Source organism: Mus musculus, chromosome 16 (assembly GCF_000001635.26).
Source record: "Mus musculus strain C57BL/6J chromosome 16, GRCm38.p6 C57BL/6J".
Taxonomy (NCBI): Eukaryota; Metazoa; Chordata; class Mammalia; order Rodentia; family Muridae; genus Mus; species Mus musculus.
The window spans coordinates 57,214,089-57,236,062 of NC_000082.6; the positions used below are offsets into that span (position 1 = coordinate 57,214,089).

Genomic DNA, 21,974 nt, shown 5'->3' on the forward strand with positions numbered 1-21,974 from the left:
GCAGAACTATTTACAAGACATTTACAAATTTAAGATATCCCAAATTATAACATTTTTCACGGTTATCAAACTTACCGATAAACTCAAGGCAATCTTTATGAATAGTGTTCTGCTCAGGCAAGTCTAAAATACCATCCCATGATGCCAAACTATCACCTTTCCCTGCAACGTTCAGAGCAATCTGGAAGAAAAAAAGTATTAAAATATTAGAAATATTAAAAATATGCTGTTAAGGAAGGCAAGACTTTAGGAATAATAACAAAAGACTACAAGCTAAGTATCCACACATCATCAAGTGTCCCCACCACCATGTAACAAAAGGCTCCTTTATCAGACTTTCCTATTTCATGTTGATTCAGTGGGGAGAATTAATTACAAAATATTTGTGTACTTACAAACATGGCTTTATTTAAAGCCAACTTTTCTGAAATGTAAAAACTAAACATATGATACTGTCAAATAAAAATATACCTATACCATGTACAATTTTAAAAACATAAAGAATATTTAATGAACTGAGAAAATGTTATTTTGTAAATTTTTTCAAGTACGTGTAAAAGCTATTTTATGTATTCCCTTACTTACTCATTCGTTTGTTTGTTTGTTCGTTTGTTTGTTGTTTCAGACAGTGTCTCTCTGGGTAGCCCTGGCTATCACAGAGCTTACTGTGTGGAGTCGGAAGCAGTGCTTGGAGGAATCTTGCAGCTCTGACTAGCAATCGGGTTACTCCTTTACTTACTCCGTTTCCCAGAACCAAGACAGAGTAATGGTTACCCAAGCAGCACACATTATATCATTGTGACTCAGGACATGTGTTCCATTTTTCATTACTTGTGGATTACACGTGCAGCCACAATTAAAAAACACAAATACAACAGATTTTAATTTTATTATTAGCCCTATAACTCCAATTCAAAGAATCTAAAGAATGTCTCTGCCAAAGCAAACATATCCATTATATGACAGCCTGCTTTTAGACTGGCAGTATTTGAAGTTTTAAGGCACTCCAGACAAATAGAAAAATATTTAAACTAATTTTTTATCTATAGCAAATCCTAATACCTAACTTGCATTTCTATCCTTTGATCATCCAAGCTACTAAGTAGGAGAAGGTTATTTTAATCAATCGACCTTATTTCCTGAGTTCTATTGCTCTAGAGGTGTACCCTGTATGATCCCTTATCTTTAAACAACATTTGTAAAGAGTTCTAAATGTATCAGAAAAAGAGACCTTGAATCTGTTACCTGGCCAGTCAAGTTTTTCAACTACTTCTGAGTTTATCCTGTTCCAATTATACATTTGAGTTTGCTTAAGGGCAGATAACCCAAGTCATGGCCTCATTTAGAAATTCCCAGCTTTGGGTGGCTCTGTGCTTATGATCTATCTCCAGAGCATAAGGAAGAAGACTTCGAAGGGAAGGAAGAAGGAATACTAAATTTAGGAGTTTCCTAAAAAGACTCAGACAGAATTTTTTTCAGAAAAGAAAATAGAAAATGGATCATAATGCAGAAAGTCTCTAAGAATGCAACATACAGAGACTGAAACCTAAAAGTGAGAGAGGGATGACAGCCATCACAGCATTTGGCTCAGCTTTTCTGGAACTGTGTCAAGCCACTGTGCTGGCTTCATGACTTCCACTGTGGCCAGTGGATGTGACTGTGCCACCCAACCTAGAGTATTACTGTGTTTCTGTTTTAGTTTGGTTTGGTTTTGAGACAGGGTTTCTCTGTGTAGCCCTGGCTGCCTTAGAACTCGCTATGTAGACCAGGCTGGCCTCGAGCTCAGAGATTCACCTGCCTCTGCCTCCTGAGTGCTGGGATTAAAGGTGTACAATTAACAGATGCAAGGGACAACTCAACCTAGTGCAACAAGTGGTCCTTCCAGCATCTGAATTTGAGTTACCTATCAAAATACATTTATAAGACAACTGAAGACATTATTTCAATACTACAGAATTACTGTTTTTAGCTATTGGTTAGTGGGGAGAGTCACTGGATAAGACTTCATACTCCAGTAAGTAACTCTAAGGAAATACTGTGTCATCCCCCACCAAAAGGAAAAAAAGACATGAAAGTAGAAGTAGACCATCTGTAAAGAGGAACAGGATTAGCAGAAACAGGAAGTGACAAGAGAGGCTAGTGGAGGTGAACATGATCAAAATGTATAATATGGATTGTGAAACTATCACAATGAAAGCACTGTAGTGCATAATTAACATGCACTGACAAGAGGTAAGGACTGCTGTTCTGGTGTGTCTTAGAGTTACCTTGAAACTATCGGGAATTTCTTATTCATGAATGTTAGTATGCTACTAAGGATTTGCTTTAAAAGGATTCATCATGAAGGAATTAGGAGGATCAGATGAGCATACTGGTCAAACAAGACTAGTCAATCTACAAGACTAGTCAGATGCTGGTAAAGTTAAATAAAGCTGGGTTACAGATACATGACAGTTCATTCCATAAGCCTCCACACAGCATCTGTAAACTCTGCTTCAGGAGACAGACATTCTGCCTTCACAGGCATTATCAGATTAGAGGAACTATTAAAGAGAAGATGGCACAAGCAAGATCGCACTGTGAAAACAAATCGCAGTCACTTATCCATCGTGGTAGCAATGTTGAATGTCCATCTCTGAAATGTAAACACTAAGAATAATTTCATGTGTGCCACATACTATTGTACATGTTTAAATTCCTGAAATAAAGCATTTAGAATGCTATGTGCAGTAATAATTACATTCCTGTTAAGTATATATGCACAGGAGAAAAAAAGGAAAGGACAGAGCAAACCTCTCCACATTCTTACATGCTTTACCTGTTGGGAGTAACACGATTTTTATTCCATCCTTTTGTGCTTATAATTTGCACAAATATGTAACTTTTTTCTTTTTCTGAGACAGGGTCTCTCTGTGTAGCCCTGACTGTCCTGGAACTTGCTCTGTACAAAAAGCTGGCCCCAAACGCAGGTGTGCACTACCACCACCCGGCTACAAATATGTAACATTTTTAATTCAAAATTTTCTTTCTTCTTTTTTTCAGTCTCCCACGCCTATCACCCTTCATCTTCCCTACCTTCCCTTTCCCCGATTCATGACTTTTGGTTTGTTGGAGGGTCCGTTTGGTTCACTCTGGGCCATCTGTGTGAACTGCTCAGTGGAGGCTTGGTGGGGGGTCACCAGTGGGCACGTAACTGGCACTAACTCCCCCATTACTCAACTTTCCCTAAGAAATAGTTCAGTGGAGAGAGTAGGGCTCCAATTCCCCATTTCTGGCTGGCTGCTGAGCCCACTCTTAAGCAGGCTCAGTGTGACAGCATAGCGGCTGAGCATTTGTGAAAAAAATAAGTCACATATGTGAGGTGTGCCCACCTGTCATCTCAGCACCACGGGACAGAGGTTGAGGAATGAGGCTCGAAGGCTTGGCAAGATGCTGTCTCAAAAAACAAAATAAAAACCAAAACCCAAACCCCCACAAACATAAGAGAACAGCTGGGAAGCAAAACAAAGAAAAGCTGTAAGCAGCCCCCACAGGCAGATTTCCTTTAGCATGTCTAAGGTGATTCCATGTGAGTCTGCGTGTATGCTATTTTGACTTCTGCTTTTGTTTCCTCACTTGCTACCGTTTGCTAAACAATATTCATAAGGATCACAGCCATTTCTAGTGGCTATAAAATATTACCACTGTAAACATTATTATTAAGTATAGAAAACACGGCAGAGACATTTATTTTGAGACAGTCTCATTATGTCTTCCTGGCTGGCCTATAATTGACCGTATAGACCAACATGGCCTCGAACACAGAGAGACCTGCCTGTTTGTGCCTCCCATTGCAGACAGGTATTAAAGGCATGTGCAACTACACCTGGCTCAGAAATGCACTGTTAGTTAAAGTTACTCAAGTCAATTTTCTCTTTTTTTTTTTTTGGTTTGGTTTGGTTTTGTTTTGTTTTGTTTTGTTTTGTTTTGTTTTGTTTTGTTTTGTTTTGTTTTGTTTTTCAAGACAGGATTTCTCTGTGTAGCCCTGGCTGTCCTCGAACTCAGAAATCCACCTGCCTCTGCCTCCCCAGTGCTGGGATTAAAGGCGTGCGCCACCACGCCCGGCTTCAAGTCAATTTTCTTAATGCAACATATTTATAAACAGTCTTTTCAGAGAGCTGAAAACCAATTATTAAAACTTCTTCAAAGTGACTCCACTTTCCTTATGAGCTTCTAGTTACCTTCCAAACCTTGGCCCTCAGCTCAGCAGGCAGTGGCCTCCCTTGAATTATATTTCTCAAAGTTTCAAGATCACAACCTCCTGCTTCAAGGGCTTCTTCAAGATCTTTTTCCCTAAAAAAAAAAAAAAGAAAAGAAAAGAAAAAGAAAGAAAGAAAGAAAAAAGAAGAGAATAGAAGAGAAAAAGAAAAAGAAAAAAATCATTAAAATTACTCGACTCGTTTTCCCCCTGTACGTAAGCGTGGTCAGGTAAAGGGTACATCTCAGAAGACAAGGTTCTCGGCAGTCAGAATGCAACGATGCAAGGCACTTGCAGCCTCCATACGTTCTGCTTCAGGGACACAATTCTGCCTTGGCATAAATTATTTATCAGAAATTATCGATCAGAAGTGTTCAACAGGAGATGGCCCAGGCATGTTGATAGCACTGTGAATCCACGGAGACAAATCACAGTAACTTGTTCATGGCGGTAGGGATGGCTTGGTGCAGCACTCACCATGTGTGAGGGTCTGGTCTAAAGATTTTACAGATGTTCATTTATCGTTTGTTTGTTTGTTTGTTTGTTTGTTTGTTTAAAAGCAGAACCCCATACACCCGAGGCTGGCCTCAACCTTAAACTCCGGTTCGCTCTCCCTGCATCTCCCAGGAGCTGGGATTACAGAGCATCACCATCCCAGTCTGCATGTGCTCTTCTTAATCCTCGACAGCCACACACATCACTGGCTGCAGTTAGGACGCAAGACAAGGCAAAGATGGGTCATGGAAAGTTATGAGACACAGGAAACAACCATCCTATGGTATTAAAATTCCGTATCCTTGCGTTTAATGTGTCATCGTCACATGGCTATAGTTGATAGCAAGCCCAGGAGCCAGATTTTAGCAATCTAGATCCCAAAGTTATGCCCATAATATTATACTAATCAGCAGAAAAAATGAGAAACACTAAAATTCAAGCAAGAATTCAAAGCCCAGCAGTTCGAGATTATTTAATACATAATTATATAAATGTTATACCCAGAGCACAGCCTGATGTACAAAAAGTGTTTGATAAATGTCAGTGGACAAAGAAGACTCCACTGTTAGGCTAAAGCAAAACCATAGTGAAACATCATTAAGCAAACTAGAGGGCAATTACGCTCAATCTACCATGTCTGAAGAAAAAGCAGAACATGAATTTTCTTTCCACTGTGCATGATTAAGATGGTCAGTTAAGAACTTCCACGATGCGTGAACTATTCTGCAGCTCAAAATACCAGTTAAATCAATTCCCTACAGATTTCAAAGGTTGCGGTTCCAATAGTTTTTTATTTTGGCATACATTAAAATCTGTAAAAATGTTAAAAAAAAGGTAATACAGACAAGATAATTTCCTTTTTTATTGTTTGTTTGTTTGTTTGTTTGTTTGTTTTACGAGACAGGGTTTCTCTGTATAGCCCTGGCTGTCCTGGAACTCACTCTGTAGACCAGGCTGGCCTGGAACTCAGAAATCTGCCTGCCTCTGCCTCCCAAGTGCTGGGATTAAAGGTGTAAGATAATTTCTAACATTCTTCAAGTAACTTAAGGAGAAAGGCAGCAGGGTTGCTAGAACCAGAAAGCCAGGATCTTGTCTCTCTTCTGCAGTTGTAAAGAAAAATCAATTATTCTGACTCATGTAAGCCTCCCTCTACCTATATGACCCTAAGACAGCTCTCTAAGTGTGCACACTTCATTAGACTGCCCCCTTCACAGAAAGGAATTAGATGAGAATGTAATCGCTTGGGTACGATCAACAGTAAAGCTCTGGTCAAGCATCCCTCAACAAAGTCCAAATTCATGTGAGCACACCGGTGACAGCACAAGACAAGACAAATAATCACTAAAAAAAGTTGGAAGAAAAGGGAAAAGCATGAGAAATGTCAGGTTTAGTGTTGATAGTGCAGGCCTGCCTCATGAAGACAAGAGTCTGTCTGTCTAGTCCATGCTAAGTAAGCTCGAAAAGACAGATGAGTAGAATTTAAAATATGGTTTGTAACTATATAGTTAAGAAAATACAATGTATGTCTGGTGAATAAATACCATGTTTGTCAACTGTGTAAATAAAATGAGGAAAATATCATTTAATTGAGATGGGATTTTATATCATAAATGAACTAGAATTGTTCTAATTTTCAGTGCAAAACCTTATTTTCTTTTTGAAGTAGCTCTGCCAAATACCTTACTGTTCCATCAGACATAGCAAGCACTTCCAAGTACTTGTGGCGTCATAGTAACGTACAAGCACACCTGTTGGTGGAGCCACTGCATGGACTCCGTGACGCTGTGCCCAAGGGACACAGCGGTGGCACTTCAGCTGTAAGCAAGTACCGTAGAAACCAGTAAATACTATACTTCAAGTGGTAAAAGACACTTCCCACCTAAATAATTAAAAATAACAGTGTCTTCTGAGGGAGGCAAAGGCTCAGGGTTCAGACTTTATACGTGATCATTTGTAACTGTAGCAGACAGCAGCAAACGCTGCAGTTAAAGACTGAGCAGGATGAGCGGAGATGAGAACTCTACGTAGTATTCAGCCCTCAAACAGGCTCGTGTCTCAGCCTCTGAGCACACAATATCTACACGTCTAACCAGTGAGTGGACAGGCTGTAGTTTTTTTAGTCTTCCTTGGCTCTAAGATACTTTGAACTGACCTTACGAGCTAAAGGTTGGACAAACCCCTAGACGGGCAGACAAGGTCCCCAAAAAGTATAGGCTTTATTCATAAGAACAATGACCCCCTTTGCTCGGCAAGTTCAAGACACGGCAAATATCAGGCTCTGTGACTGGAAACTGAAAACCACCTCCCTCCCGGCTCTGTAACTCTGAACCTATAACACGTGTTAGCACACAGCAGGGTGTTCCAATGAGCTGCCATTAACAAGCTTACGACATAGAAGTAAGATTCCAGCAATGGGTGATCTCAGGATTCATGAGGATTGTGGGAGTTCAAGGTCAACCGGGGAACTACAGAGTGATAGATACCCTGTCTCAAAAACAAACAAACAACAAACAAAAACAGCACACCCCTAAAAACAGAAAGTAAGAACTACCTTTAAATGCAATAAAATTTCCCCTCATCAGATGTTTTGTGGCAAAATCCTGAGAGCACTCTAAACCCAGCTGCTGTAGAATTCCAGCCAGGCAGACACAGGCTTCTACTCCAGCTATGAGCTGAGTTTGAACCTCTTCCATCAGACAGGAGCTGGAACATTTGGAACTCGTGCACAATTGTACAAGAGACAAAAGCAGAAACTCCAACCACTTCCAAGCTTAGTATGCATTTTGTCTGCTTTTGGGATCTTTTTCCTCCAGCTAGGCTCCCCTGTCCATCCTCAATAAGAAGGGAGGTGACTAGTCTTACAGTATTATATATCTTATTGATAAGCCATGTTTGGTTGGTATCCCTGGGAGGCTGGAGGAGTGATTCTCGGGGGGTGGGGGGGGACTGGGAGGAGAGGAGGGAGGAGAAACTTTGGCTGGGTTGCATCTTAGTTAGGTTTCATTGCAGTTTAGTCCACTATCGAGAAACTTTGGCTGGGTTGCATCTTAGTTAGGTTTCATTGCAGTTTAGTCCACTATCGTCATGGCGACCATGGCAGCGTGCAGGCAGACATGGTACCGGAGAAGCTGAGAGTTCTCTGTCTTGATCCGAAGGCAGCACCAGAAGACTGTGCTCTACTGGGCATAGCTTGATCATATGTAAGACCCCAAGGACTGCTTGCACAGGGACACACTTCTTCCAACAAGGCCACACCTACTAATAGTGCCATTCCCTGTGGTCCAAGCAATCAAACATGTGAGTCTATGGGGGCCACACCTATTCAAACCACCACTGGTTATAGTCTATGAGAGAAGAATAAATAACAAATAAAAAGAAACATCACATCCATTAGAATTCACTCATTACTTCCTCCCACAAGCGCTTCCTCACCTTGTCCCCAGCCTGTAACAATTCATTTATTCCATTTACCTATTTGGAATAGTTCAAAGAAATGCAATCATGACCCATGACCTTTAATGCCTGCCTCTTCTGTTCGCATTATGTTTCCAGCTCTGCTCGTATTATGGTCTATGGACCAGCACATGCTTTTACTGCCAAATATTCTTCCACTGCATGAGTATATCATATTTTCTTTACCATCTGATGATGAAGTTGTTTCAAGTTGGATATTATGATTACTATTAAACTTAAAAATAAACACCAAGAATTCACCTGGTTAAATGTTTATCCTTGAAGAGCTGTGGAGGAATGTAAGAATTACATCTACTCTACGGATGAGAGTGGCTCTCTAACTGGCTGGCAGTTCATTCGGATTTGTTTAAAGGTGAGGCAGCCTGTGTACAGATTAAGCCGCGGCAGCTCAGTATATGTATCACATCTTCACAACTGATAGCTTTAAGTCTGACCAATTGTCCCTACTTCTAAAATAGCTAAGTAACCACCTGTAAGTACCAGCAAACAGTACGACAAGCAGCCAGAACGTGTCTCAAACTGTTTCAAAGTTTTAATTTGTACCCTGTACTGCTGAGTCTTTCCTATTGTACAGCTCATGAGACATCAGCCCCAAACTTCTTTTTTTTCTTTTTTGTCTCCAACAAAATATTTTTATTAATTATTTGGCAACTCCATACAAATGTACTCTAATCACACTCATGTCTCATTTTTCCTGGAATCCTATATCAAGTAAAGAAGATGCTAAATATAGTTAGTTGTTCTGGACAGACATCCCTTACAAACCTGACAACTACAAGTTTCATCACTATCCACCGGAAAAGGATATGGAGGTCACAAAAGTTTAGTTCTGTAAAATTAGAAATTAACTATAAATAGAATAAATGCCATTAAGTCTTTTTTAGACTTCTCTTTTTTTATCCACAAGCCATGAAGATCACATTTTACCAAGTGGTACCCACGGTCGCTCTCCCTCTTCTAAGAAAAACCTTCAAGGGATTACTACTTAGTGGGCGGAGAGGAGGGCTAACAGATGCAAGGCTGATGCTGAACCTGTTCATCTCAGCTGTAAGCCTTCTCCACACTGACCTACAGAAGGGTTTCTCCACTGATGAACAGTAACCCCAGACTGCTCTAGCTCCTCACGGGATAAAAGTCCCCAGCATCTCCCTGTTTCCCTGTTCATTTACTTCCTGGTGTACCTGTGTATGTGAACGTGCACACACCACAGCCCATGTGTGGAGGCAACGGGGCAACTTTCAGTTTTCTGATCCACCACGTAGGTCCTGGGGATCGAACTCGGGTCATCAAGCTTGGCAGCAAGCATCTTTCCCCTTTACCTGCTGGGCCACCTCACTAGCTCACTTTTCCGTGGAGATATTTTCAACCAACGCCATGGACTTAGAAATTTAAAAATAGTGCACATTGTTTGCCTAAAATAGTAACGGAGTGAAAAAGACAAAAATCTGCAGAGACATTATGCATATCTGTTATAAATTTCTCTTTCTTTTTTTTTCTTTCTTTCATTTTTTTTGTTTTGTTTGTTTGTTGATGGTTTTTGGTTTTTTTGGTGTTTTGGTTTTGGAGACAGGGTTTCTCTGTGTAACAACTCCGGATATTCAGGAACTCAGAAAGAGCTGACTGCCTCTGTGTTCCAAATACTGGGATTAAAAGCAAGAACCACCACACGCAGCTTTGTTACAAATCTCTACTTTACCCAAAATATGATTTTTTTTTAAAAAAGGACTATTTTTCCTGAAAACACTATCTTAAAAAACAATAGTCTGCATGAAAAATAAAGTGACATCATTATGCTACATCTGGGCAGTTATTCACAAAGATACTTTATTGACTTAAAAAAAATCATACTTTGGCAAGAGAAGTATATGGCAGATTTACATTTCAAAACTGGATTCCAAGCACTGACAGAGATTTACTTGATAAAAGACATTCTCACTTATCTTCATCGTGGCTGTTAAATCGTATGGAATTCACAAGACAAACCTAAAGCAGGTCTAGAGTTCATTGGCGATGATGGTGCCTACATATCCTAGCACTGAGGCAGGAGGACTGCCACGCTCAAGGTCAGCTGGCCTACTTATGGGTTCCAAGCCAACCTAGACCTTGTCTCAAACAAAAAAGGATTTCTGTATTCAACTGCATGTTCATGAGAGGGTACATTTTATAACTTTTATCCTTCAAAACAAAGAAAAGGGGTCATGGCGGTGAGTCAACAGGTAAAGATGCTTGCCGCATACCTGCCTGCTGACCTGAGCTCAACTCCAGAACCCACATGAAGGTGGAAGGAAGGAGAGAACCAACTCCACAAAGTTGTACACACACACAGAGTGCAGGGGTGGGGAGATAAAGAAAGACTAGAAAGTCTTTACAGGGGAAATAATACATAGTAAGTTACTTACTTCCCTAGCATTGAATTAAAGCAACAGAAAAATCGCTGAGTTGTTAAGACTATCAAAACAGTGCGCATGCTTATATGTCCTATATATTACCACAAATAAATATACTAATCTTTCAATATATGATAGATTAATTATCATGTTAGCAAGTAGTATAATATAAATGCATTACATGTATTTAATCACATACATTAATATATAACATTAAATAATTTATTTTCTATTTAGATGATGTAGGTAACCAAAAATATTTTAAAAAAACAAAAAAAACAAAAAACAGTGATTTGGGGTAGACATATGAGAGCACAGTACTATGAAAATAAAAGATTTGTAAAGGTATATATAGTATACATATATATATAATTTCTCCTTATTATCCTATCATATCAATCATAACTTATTTCTTCTCATGGATACAAGAGTTCATTGATATACACATCTCATACATATCCTCATATCTACGTAGGGTCTACGAATAGTCAATATATGCTCAACAATGCACATCTTTGAATACTGTGCCTTCCAAAATACATAGCTGATTCAACATTTGATCCACATTTTTATGAGGAATTTCTTTAGGAGTCTCTTAAGGGATATGAGACATATATGACATAAATGCAATCAGTATTAGAAGGCCCACAGGGCTTACAGAAGGGAGATGCTGACTAAGTACAGATCTTTTATGAACAGGATTTGCCAAATGACCACTCTAAGTCCATCCTCACACCTCCAAGAAGGCACGGACAGTAATTCTCAGTAATTCCTGTCTCAGAGAGCTGCTGTAAGATGCACATGTGTGTGTGCTCATGGGTGTGTAACTGGAAAAGCTCTACGTACATGCTTAGCAACATTTCTTATATTTCCTTGCTAAAAATCCTTAAGCAAGGCTTAACTTATGACTTGTCTCTGAAATGTTTTCTCACAGGCTCACATTTGAACACTTGGCCCTCAAACTGTGCCACTATTTTGTATTATTCCTTCTGACAAAATGGTGAATTAAAGCAACTAAAACAAAGCACTACAGTGCACAGCTCTGGCTTTAATACTGCTTTCATTTTTCCCCCTAAAGCCTTACCCAGCAGCCTGAATATAAACCGCACTGAGTGGATGTTTGCTGAGCCATGAATGCTTTGCTAAACGATTTTGCTTTCTGATACATAAGGGCAGCTATTGTCTTTGGTTGACACCAAACAGAAGCCACATTTCAGCATTATGTAGAAGAAATGCTTTGCCGAGTATAGTTTATCAACTCTATTCAACATTGTCCTCTTCAGAACTAGCTGTATATTACAGTGTACGTGGATGTTTCTGAGTAGAACTGATCCTTTTACAACTAAAAGAATTTAAGAAAAATTGAGCAAAACGTTAGAATTATAAGTTAAAGTGCATATTGAGTAAAATTTATCAATTTAAGTAAGTTCAGAATGCCAACAATTATGTCATTAAAAGAAAAAGTTTGACTATGGCTTTGGATCTCTAAGGATTATTTAAGAAAAAATGACTCAGGTCATAAAAGCATGTGTACACCCCCAAGACTGGCTTCATTAATATGTCAAGGAGAGCATTACCATCTTTTGAATTTTAAGAATTTAACTTTGTTGTGGCAGCACAGCACATCTTTCATCCTAGCACTAGCAGACAGATCTCGGAGTTCCGGGACAGCCAGGGCTACACACACACCATCCACCACCAAGAAAACCCACCTTTGTCATGAAAAACAAAACAAAAACTCTTAACTTTATCTATATAAATTCTAGACTAGTTTTTTGTACCATATTTTGAGCTCACATGGCTAGAGTTTTAAAGAAGTGGGAGCTTAGACAGTTTCTGATCACCTTTCCAAAGAGAATAAGCATTATACCAGCCAGCAATTAGCTCATGGGAACACTAATGTTAGGTACTGTATATGAAATGGTGCCTTGGTATGCATCGCTCATGGTTACACAATCGTTGGCTTTCGTTCATACATACATTCATCCAACAAATATTTACTGAGCTGCCTGCTATCAGTCATTCCCCCTTGAGAAGTTCACTATCTATAAAGCAATAAGTGAGACAGCTCAGCATTTAATGGGTTTTCTGCCAAGCCTCATTTCCTGCGTTCAATAATGGAAACACACACGGTGGAAAGACTCATGACAGACCTCCACATGTCCCCCTACACGTTAAGCACATGAACACACATCTACACACAAAATGTTAAATAAATAAATAGCTTTGTGATTATATAAATTATAGCATATTAAGTTATACAATGTAACACAATATAAAAAGGTAAATTCCTCCAACTTCCCATTCTGAGATACCTATTACTCCTACCTTGTTAGCTGACGTGTACTTCATGAAGAAACAGAACTGATAAGACAGAGGAGCTCAGGCATAAAGAACCTCGGATCCCACCTAACACCTACTGAATCAGTTTGCCTTTTTAACAAGCTTCAAGGTAACTGCAACACATGTCTAAATTTTAGGAAGAGCTGGTGACTTAAAACATAACTAAACACCAGTAAATCGGTAAAAGTGATGTCGAAGAATAGAAGTATTCAGACTTATTTGTTTTTATTGCCATGTGGATGAGTGCTTGCCTGCATACACATGAAGCATTTGGGGCCTAGAACCAGCAGAGGCCAGAAGAGGGTGTTGGATCTCCTGAAGCTGGCGTTACACAGTGTTATTTTTGGATGCTACCAACTGAATTGAGCCTCTTCAAGAGCAGTGGGTACTCTTAGCCACAGTAAACCTCTCCAACCCCTAAAAAAGACTTTAAGCCCCTTCCTGAGCTCTTTAAAGAGTATATACATATGTCTAACAAGTTCAACTATCTAGTTCCACTTATTAGGAAAGAAACTGAATAATAAATACTACTCACTGTCCACAAAGAAAAAAGACATGAAAACGTAGTAAAACACAGTGTCAGACAGGTATGGCAGCGCTGGCCTATTTAAAATACCACCAATCAGCTACAAAAAAAGACCCAAATGTGTCACTGTGTCACACTACCTTGACATTCTTTTTGTTGTTTAGTTTTTTGAGACAGGGCCCCACCATGTAATCCAGGTCTGGCCTGAGGCTCACTATGTAGATCAGGGTGGGGTCAAACTCTGCCTCTGCCTCCTGAGTGCTGGGATTAAGGATATGCCCAATCAGGCCCATGTTCGTTGATGTTCTTAAATTAGCCTTCTGATCTAGATCATAAAATCCTAGAGGACAGGAGCCTAGGTTTTTCTCTCGGCTCTCTTCCCTCCCTTTATTCCCGCTTCTCTCTCTCCTCCCTTCTCCCCCCCCCAACCCCCTTGACCCCTTTTTTCCTCTCACTTTTAACTATTTCATGTTTCTGAAACAGAGTCTCATCAGCAGCCCAGACTGCCCTAAAATTCACAATGTAGCTCTGATTAACTTTGAACTTGCACCAATTCCGCTGCCTCACTCTCCTGGGTGAATGAAGCTGGGATCACCAGCAAGCCACCACACCCAGCCTAGTTTTATTCTTACACACTTCCATTTGTAGACTGAATGATCCTTAGCCATCAGGATGAGTTTGGTGGTAACCTGCAAAATACACTGTGGAAAACTTTACAAGTGACCAAGTCAAACTAAAACATGACAGCTAAACTAGAAACCGTTCTGCAAGGATCTCATTTACCAAACACTCAAAGAAAAGTGGGCTTACTAATCTATGGCCCCCAATCCCAAAGTCTTTCCTGACTCTACGGAAGCTGGTCAGGAAGAGTGAGACTGGAGAGATGAGAGGGGAGAAGAGGATGGGGGGAGACTAAAAATCTCAACAAACATCTCATGGAAATAAAACAACAAGGAACCCACACCAAACACGCAGACTGTGCTGGGTAGGTTTCTGTCAACTTGATACATGCTGAAGTCATCTGAGAGGTGAGATCTCATGCCTCCAGCTGTACGCAAGCCTGTAAGGCATTTTCTTAATTAGCGATTGATAGGAGATGATGAAAAAGTCAGCCCTGGGCTGGTGGTTCTATAAGAAAGCAGGTTGAGGAGCATAAGGAGCAGGCCAGTAAGCAGCCCCCGCCATGCCCTCTGTATCAGCCCCTGCCTCCAGGTTCCTGCCCTGTGTAAGTTCCTGTCCGGACTTCCTCCATCGATGACAATGATGCGGAAGTGTGAGCCAAATAAACCTTTTCCTCCCCGAGTTCATTTGATCAGGGTGTTTCATCACAGCAATAGTCACCCTAAGACAAAGACCTGGCCCCACAGTGGTGGCGCACTCCTTTAATCCCAACTCAGAGGCAGAGGCAGGAGGATCTCTGTGAGTTCCAGGCCTGCCTGGTCTACAGAGATTTCCAGGACAACAAAGGCTACACAGAGAAACTAAACTCTATCTTGAAAAACAAAAAGAGCAACAAAAGACATAGACCTTAATGGGACCTTTAAGAGAACAAATGTTGCTACCAGCAACCATCCACTAGAGAGACCTTGCCCATAACCACACACACACACATGAACTAAGAACTTCCTTACGATGTTTTAACTCAGAAAAATTCTTCCCAAGCTCCGGACTTCATGCTATAACCACTAGGTCACTTTCTAGAAAGTCCTTATCATTGATTCTTAAAAGGTTTCCATAATGGGTTGGAATCTTTTTACTGGGCTGACACTATAGATCAGTGTAGGCAGAGCACCTGTTTACCATGTACAAGTCCCTAAGTTGCACTTAGGGAATGCAACTTACATAACCACCCATCCCTCATAAATGTGTACGGATTTTCCAGACCTATCTTTCTCTTAAGTCAAGCAGTGCTAGTTATTATTCCCCAAATAAATCCTTAATTTTCCTGCCTTTGCCTCCATTTCTGCCGTTTCTTTATTCTCTTAACAGCATAGCACAATCTGGGATTTAGCCTCCAGCTCTGTAAGGTATTTAATATTTGAAATATGGCTAGACCAACTGAAATTCATGATAAGTATAAAGTGTACATAAATCTTTTCATATGGGTAAAAATTAAAAACTAAATCTGGTTGTGGTGGTATACACCTTTAATCCTAGAGCTTAGGAGACAGAGGTCAGACAAGGCTATATAGCAAGTTCTGGACCAGCTAGGGCTACACAGTGAGACCCTGCCTTCAAACAAATAAATAAATGAAAAACTGCTTTTAAATAATGAGCACATATTCAAATAATACATTGGTGTTGGATATATTTTTTTTAAACATAGTAAAAGTTCTACCTGGTTTTTGTTATTGTTTTTTAAGTTTTCAATGAGGCAAAGGAAAGAAATTTTAATTAATTCCTTCCGTAGCTCACATTATAGTGACTATTTTGAACAATGTTAAGGTAAGTCTTACTGATGCTTCAGAGTCTAACTCACACACCAGTGCCTCCATGAGCTTTTGTAATGCATGCTGAAATGGTTTCTGCCTCTTCTGAACTCCCACAACACTTATTTACAATCTCAGAGAACAAAATTAACTTTAGCTTGCTACATGTGTACCTGTCAGTCCCCAGAAGACCAGCTACTCAACTGCTATATCGTGTATTCCTTTCTGTTATTTCTATTGTCCTCAATTAGTAAAGTACAAATTTACCAAAGGCTTGCATTGTGTGTAGGTACACCGTGACAGTGATATATAAACACTGTGAAAAACAACAGCAAAATCCATGAGTCTTACACCTGGTCAATACAGTTAGATCAACTGTAAGATATACACGTGCACACACACACACACACAACTTCAAAAGTAGAAGTGTCCACCAAAAATTAATGACCCTCAGTGGGAAAAATAATGCCTACCAAAAAGGTATTGGCAGGGTTGGGGATGTATCACAGTTGGTAGAATGCTTGTCCTAGCACACAGGAAGCCCTCGGTTCAATCCCCAGCCCAACACAAACCAGGCAGGATGGAGCTTACAAGCCAGCACTCGGGAGGAGAAAGCAAAAGCATTGGAAGTCCACAGTCATCCTCAGCCACTCAGAAAGTTCGAGGCCAGCCTTGGGCTACATGAGTTCCTTTAAAAACCAAATCTTCCCACAGCCCCAGAGACACATGCAAATGCCCGGGAGAAACAGTAACAAAATTCAAAACGCCCTCCAAGTCATGAAATTAAATTGTGAGGAAAGTGGTGGGGAAGAAAAAAAAATAATAATAACAAATGTTAGAAACTGTTGGGAGATAAACAAAATTAATAATAATAATTTTTTTTTTTAAAGACAACCCTGAACTACGTAGAAGGAATCTTGCTGGGTGTATCTCACGACCTCTGCACTGTCAAAGGTCGCGGTGGTTATTTCAAAAGATCTCATTTCAAATGGTCTGAGATCTCCATCCAAGAACTTCCTCCTTAGTGCGCCCATTCCAACTCCCTGGCTAGGGACTCGGCGAACTCAGTGGGGAAGCCACTCTCTTCGCTGGGCCAAGCGGGAGGACCTGACTTAGGCGCAGATCCAGGATGGCCCCTGAGTCCCCGGGATTCTGCCCCAGCCGCAGAAGCCCGCGGGCAGAGGGGACCCTGAAGCAGAGGGGGCGGGGCAGGGGCTCAGAGGAGGACAGGTGCCTTTTGCTCCACGCCCCGCCAGCCAGCACCTCGGGGACAGGCAGGATGGCGAACAGGAAGAGAAGGGGCCAGTGGGAATTAAACCTGGGCTCGCACTCACCAGCTGTCCCCGCCCGACGTTGACAGTGGCAGAAGCTCTTCTCCTTCCGCCATTGCTGTTGACGTCCACGTCACTTTGCCGAAAAGTGGACCTGGCACCGAGACTGTCTCAGAGATTCAGTGTCGTAAAAGGAGTTATGAAGTCTGAGACTTGAGACTCACCAGAGCGAAAGAGGGAGGAGGCGAGGAATTGGAAGGATGCAACGTCACCACGTCTCTAGGGCGAAAGGCGGAGCCCGGAGCTTTGCGAGAGGGAGAAGATTATGGAAGACCACAAATCCCAGGATGCCAAGGGCCCGCGAACGGAGTGGGCGGGGCACAAGGCTTGTGGGCGGGGCCGACCCTGGGGAGTGGGAGGGGTTCTCCGGGATGGGGCGGGGCGCCACGCTGCGGGCAGGCGTGGCTCAGAGGAGACTCTGAAAGTGAAGCATCCTGGCTTGGCGTCTTAATGTTTGGGTCTCTGGCTGTCCGGTGTGAGCCAGAATTGAGAATCCCAGCTAGTGGAGAGAGGAGGGCAAGTATGAATTCACACAGAGAAGGTAGGCTGAATAGAAAAAAAGGAAAGGACATACCACATCATTTGTAAAGACCATTCAAAAAAATAAAAAGGCCAGGGACTTAGTAAACCATACAGCACTTGCCCAGCATCCTCAATGATTCAATCACCAGAGCTACAAGAAAAATAAAAATACACGAAGGACTCTGTCAAGCTATCCAGTTAAGAAAATTATACTCTAGTCTTCTATCTTAAATATGTCTTCTAACAGCCAGGAGAATCAACTGTAGTTCTGAAACTGAAATTCCAGTTTAAAAAATCAGTTTAAGAAAGCTGCCGAGGGGGGCTGGTGAGATGGCTCAGTGGGTTAGAGCACCCGACTGCTCTTCCGAAGGTCCAGAGTTCAAATCCCAGCAACCACATGGTGGCTCACAACCATCCGTAACAAGATCTGACTCCTTCTTCTGGAGTGTCTGAAGACAGCTACAGTGTACTTACATATAATAAATAAATAAATCTTAAAAAAAAAAAAAAAAAAAAGAAAGCTGCCGAGATCCTTCCCTTCCTAGCCAAAGTCCCATTTGTCCCTCTAAATGGGCCTCCTTGTTCCGCACCCAGGTTTCATCCACAGTACCAGTATTACCAAAACACTAGCCCCTGGGCTATCTTTGCCTAGTACAGATTCAGGGAGGAGCTGAACAAATATTTTTAAGCCCAGGAACAACGATGCAGTTAACTACATGAAATTTATGGATAAATCTGAAAATGCCATTGTTAGATGAACCAAACAGATTACAAACAAAAGGCATCGTTTATGTTTGATATCAATATATTAGCAATAGATGCATGCACACTGAGAAATGCAGGGGTAATGTGTAGAAAAACTGAAAACAATTAAGTTTTAGATGGGGCAGGAATGACCAGAAATAGCTTTAATTAAGTAAAGTAAGTTTCTGTTCGATTGGTTGGCTGGTTATGTTTTGTTTTGTCTTTTGAGACAGTCTCACTAGTAACCTTGAGGAGCTCAGAATTTGCTTTGGAGACCCGGCAAGACCAGGTTTGGCTTGACTCCGGGGCTGGTGTCTGTGAGCTCCTAAGCGCAAGTGTTCTTCCTGCCTCCGCCGCTCAAAGAAGCAGTACGAGAGGTGTTTGCCACTATATTGGTTCTAATGTTTAATATTTCATTTTTAGGAGCTGAGAGGTACCTTCAAGGGTATCCATCATTTTTTTTTCTGAAATATACTTTGGTACCTAAAATGCTCCAGAATTTTAAAAACTATTTAAATAATGTAGCACAGCTGTCCCAGTGATAAACCAAAACATGATGGCTCTCCTTCCAAAAAGAGACAATAAAAAGCTGAACATTCAATTCCAAGCCTGGAGCAGATGTGTAAGGTTCAGTTCTTCATTGTGAAAATTCATTTTTACATAGAATGTGGCTATAGATGACCGTTTTAAAAAATAAAAGGTGTGGCGGCTGGAGAGATGGCTCAGTGGTTAAGAGCACTGACTACCCTTCCAAAGGTCCTGAGTTCAAATCCCAGCAACCGCATGGTGGCTCACAACCATCTGTAATGAGATCCAATGCCCTCTTCTGGGGTGCCTGAAGACAGCTACAGTGTATGTATATATAATAAATAAATAAACCTTGAAAAAACAAAAATAAATAAAAGGTGTGACTCTAGGTCAGATCGCCATTCTGAGACACATATCCTCTGATGGATCCCTTCAGTTGTTCTGGAAGGCTTGCAGAAAAGTGGCTCAAAAACTACTCAGTGACATGCAAGCAATTGTTCACCAGTCAAGCTCATTCTAGCCTTCTATTGAAGTTCATTTTTATTGTAATCAAATTAGTGACTATGTTATAGTCTGTTTGGTAAAATATTCTATTAACGTATATTACTTATTCCAGATGGTGGAGGTGTACTTGGGAGGCAGAGGCAGAGCAGATCTATGTGTTCAAGGTCATCCTGGTCTACAAAGTAAGTTCAGGACAACCAGGACTACACAGTGAAACCCTGTCTCAAAAACAGATGATATCTGGATAGATATATATACATACATACATATATATATATATATATATATATATATACTTTTTTTTCCAAATAGTTTTTCACTCTGTGCAAATAGCTTAAACCTTCCTTAGACTTCTCCTTAACCTGTTCAGAACCAACTATGTGGGCATCCAACCTGTGCAAGTCTCACAACATTAATATGCTTTTGGTTGTCATTCTTGAATAGGTTCCTCTGATTCATTCTCCCTGGTGTTTGCCTCATTGTGGGTTGCTAATATGCAAGCTGCTGGGAGATCGCGTATTTCAGCTGTACGTAGGTCTTCTGCCCTTTCTAATCTTACTTTTGTTCTTTCTCAGCATCATCTTCCTTTACCTTGCTTGGTCTTCTGAAAAACTACCCCACCACACACACACACAAATACATGGGATTATCGGTAAGGAGGCAGCTGAGCTAGTGTGGAAGCTAGTGTGTATAGTTCTGGTTGTGAGTCCTCTCATCAGAAGGCCTTGCTTTGGCCCTTGCTCTGGCTCCAGCTCTAGTTTCCCACGTCTCCCAACACGCCTCATTCCCTGTGATCACAATGTCTTTACTGCCCACAGAACATTGTCTAGCTGGCTGCATGTTTTTGTGAGTGTTCTTTCCGTTACCCAAAAGGTCCTTCTAGTTACCTGGATCATTCCATGTTTAAAATATGAGCAGGAAAGCACAAGAAGAGTGTAGTAAGTTCTAGCAATAGATCTCTGCTTCACACCAAACCAAAAAATAAAGCTTTTAAGAGATGGAGACGTCATAATGAAATATACCAGCACTTTTCTTACGGTATTTTTTTCTGTTAACTATAACATTTCATTTATATATCTTTCTCTGGAGCAGAGGAGTGTAAAATCCTTTTCTATTGTTTCCATAAACCTGGTTCTATGCTTATGTGGAGGTGACCTGTGCCTAATGCTGTCTGTCCACTCACAACATCATCCAGTGAGATGTTGTGTCCCCAGCCTGCATTTATGCATCTAATTGTGGTCCTCACATCCTATAAAAAAAGGTATAAATAATACTTTTCACATTATCCTTGGAGAAAATCAAATTTTATTTTCAAATGAAGCATTTTACATGAATTGTAGAAAACATAAAAATATTTTTATTTATTATTTGGTATCTGGGGTCATATCATTATGTGACTTATGTTGTATAATATACTTAATTCATAAGTGTGAGTTCTTGGGCTTCGCGTCAAGTTCGGGGGGTCTTTCATGAAGTCAAAGGAAGGCTTCACAGGGCTAAATGGTCACTCCCTTCCATGGTAGGTCACTCCTACAGCTGACAAGTCTTAGGCCCACCCTATATGAGCTTCTTCGTGGCCTGCTTGATTGTCCTCTTTAACATGCAGTCTGCTGTCTCCCAAGAATAACTCTGGCAACATAGCTCTGAGGCTAATGGGGTTCACCACCAACCCTAACAACCTGAGTTTGAGCTGGGAAAGAAGGAACAGACTCCTTCAAGTTGTTCTCTGACCTACACACACACACACACACACACACACACACACACACACACACACACACCATGTAATAAAAAATAAGGAAAGAATTAAGGAGGGGTTGGAGGGAGGGTTGACGACCAGAGGGAGCTTCCCCTTCTAATGGGGTGGGGAGAGGTCTCACATGAGGGGGTACTGAGAGGAGAGGAAGTACTGATACTGGGTTGTAAAGTGAATAAATAAATAAGTTTAATTTAAAAAAAAAGGAAAAGAATTGAATAGAAATCAAAATCAAAACCGCAATTTTTTTTTATGATTTCTCCTTAGATGTCAGAGTTCTGTTATATCCTTGTTATTCTCCACAATGTCCTATTTGTCAGCTTTCTTGTGTGGAGGGAAACTACACGGAGCTTAGATGCTAAAGACAAGAATCCCCATATGTGAGTCTGGCTGCTTTCTAAATTCTGCACATTGTCATTGTCCCGGCAGGTTTGTTACTGAGGTCCCAGCTCGTATCATCTCAGCCCTCTTGTTATGTTCTGCCTCCTCCAAACTTGTGAAAGATTATTAGCAAGCCCTTTCATCTGGGCATACATGGCGTTCTGGGTTCTTTGCTGTTTCTTTTGTAAGATAGCATCTTGAATTCTTTAGCTCTGAAAATGACAACCATTTCTAAGTCCCTAGACTCCAGTAACACAAAGCTGAAAGTATGCATGTCACTCAACATTCTGGCCACCTACCAAAATTTTTATTTTTGT

The 21,974-nt window shown here is 40.8% G+C and overlaps 1 protein-coding gene across 7 annotated transcripts in view; it reads right to left on the reverse strand.

The window, feature by feature from the left end:
• Tbc1d23 (TBC1 domain family, member 23) overlaps nt 1-17,440 on the reverse strand; it is a 62,667-nt gene extending 45,227 nt beyond the window's left edge. For 3 of the 7 annotated variants that reach the window (XM_030249253.1, XM_006522485.2, XM_030249250.1), the window contains exons 1-3: nt 17,226-17,439; nt 4,221-4,332; nt 76-181 (exon numbers count right to left, since the gene is read on the reverse strand). Coding sequence is in view for 2 of the 7 variants with exons in the window: in NM_026254.2 (NP_080530.2) it covers nt 76-181; nt 4,221-4,332; nt 17,226-17,278 (271 nt within the window). In the remaining 5 variants the exon portion in view is untranslated. Of the gene's footprint in view, nt 1-75; nt 182-4,220; nt 4,333-17,225 lie in introns of all 7 variants that reach the window. The other 4 variants (NM_026254.2, NM_001358433.1, XM_030249251.1 and 1 more) reach the window with 3 other exon arrangements.
• Nucleotides 17,441-21,974: the final 4,534 nt, after the last annotated feature.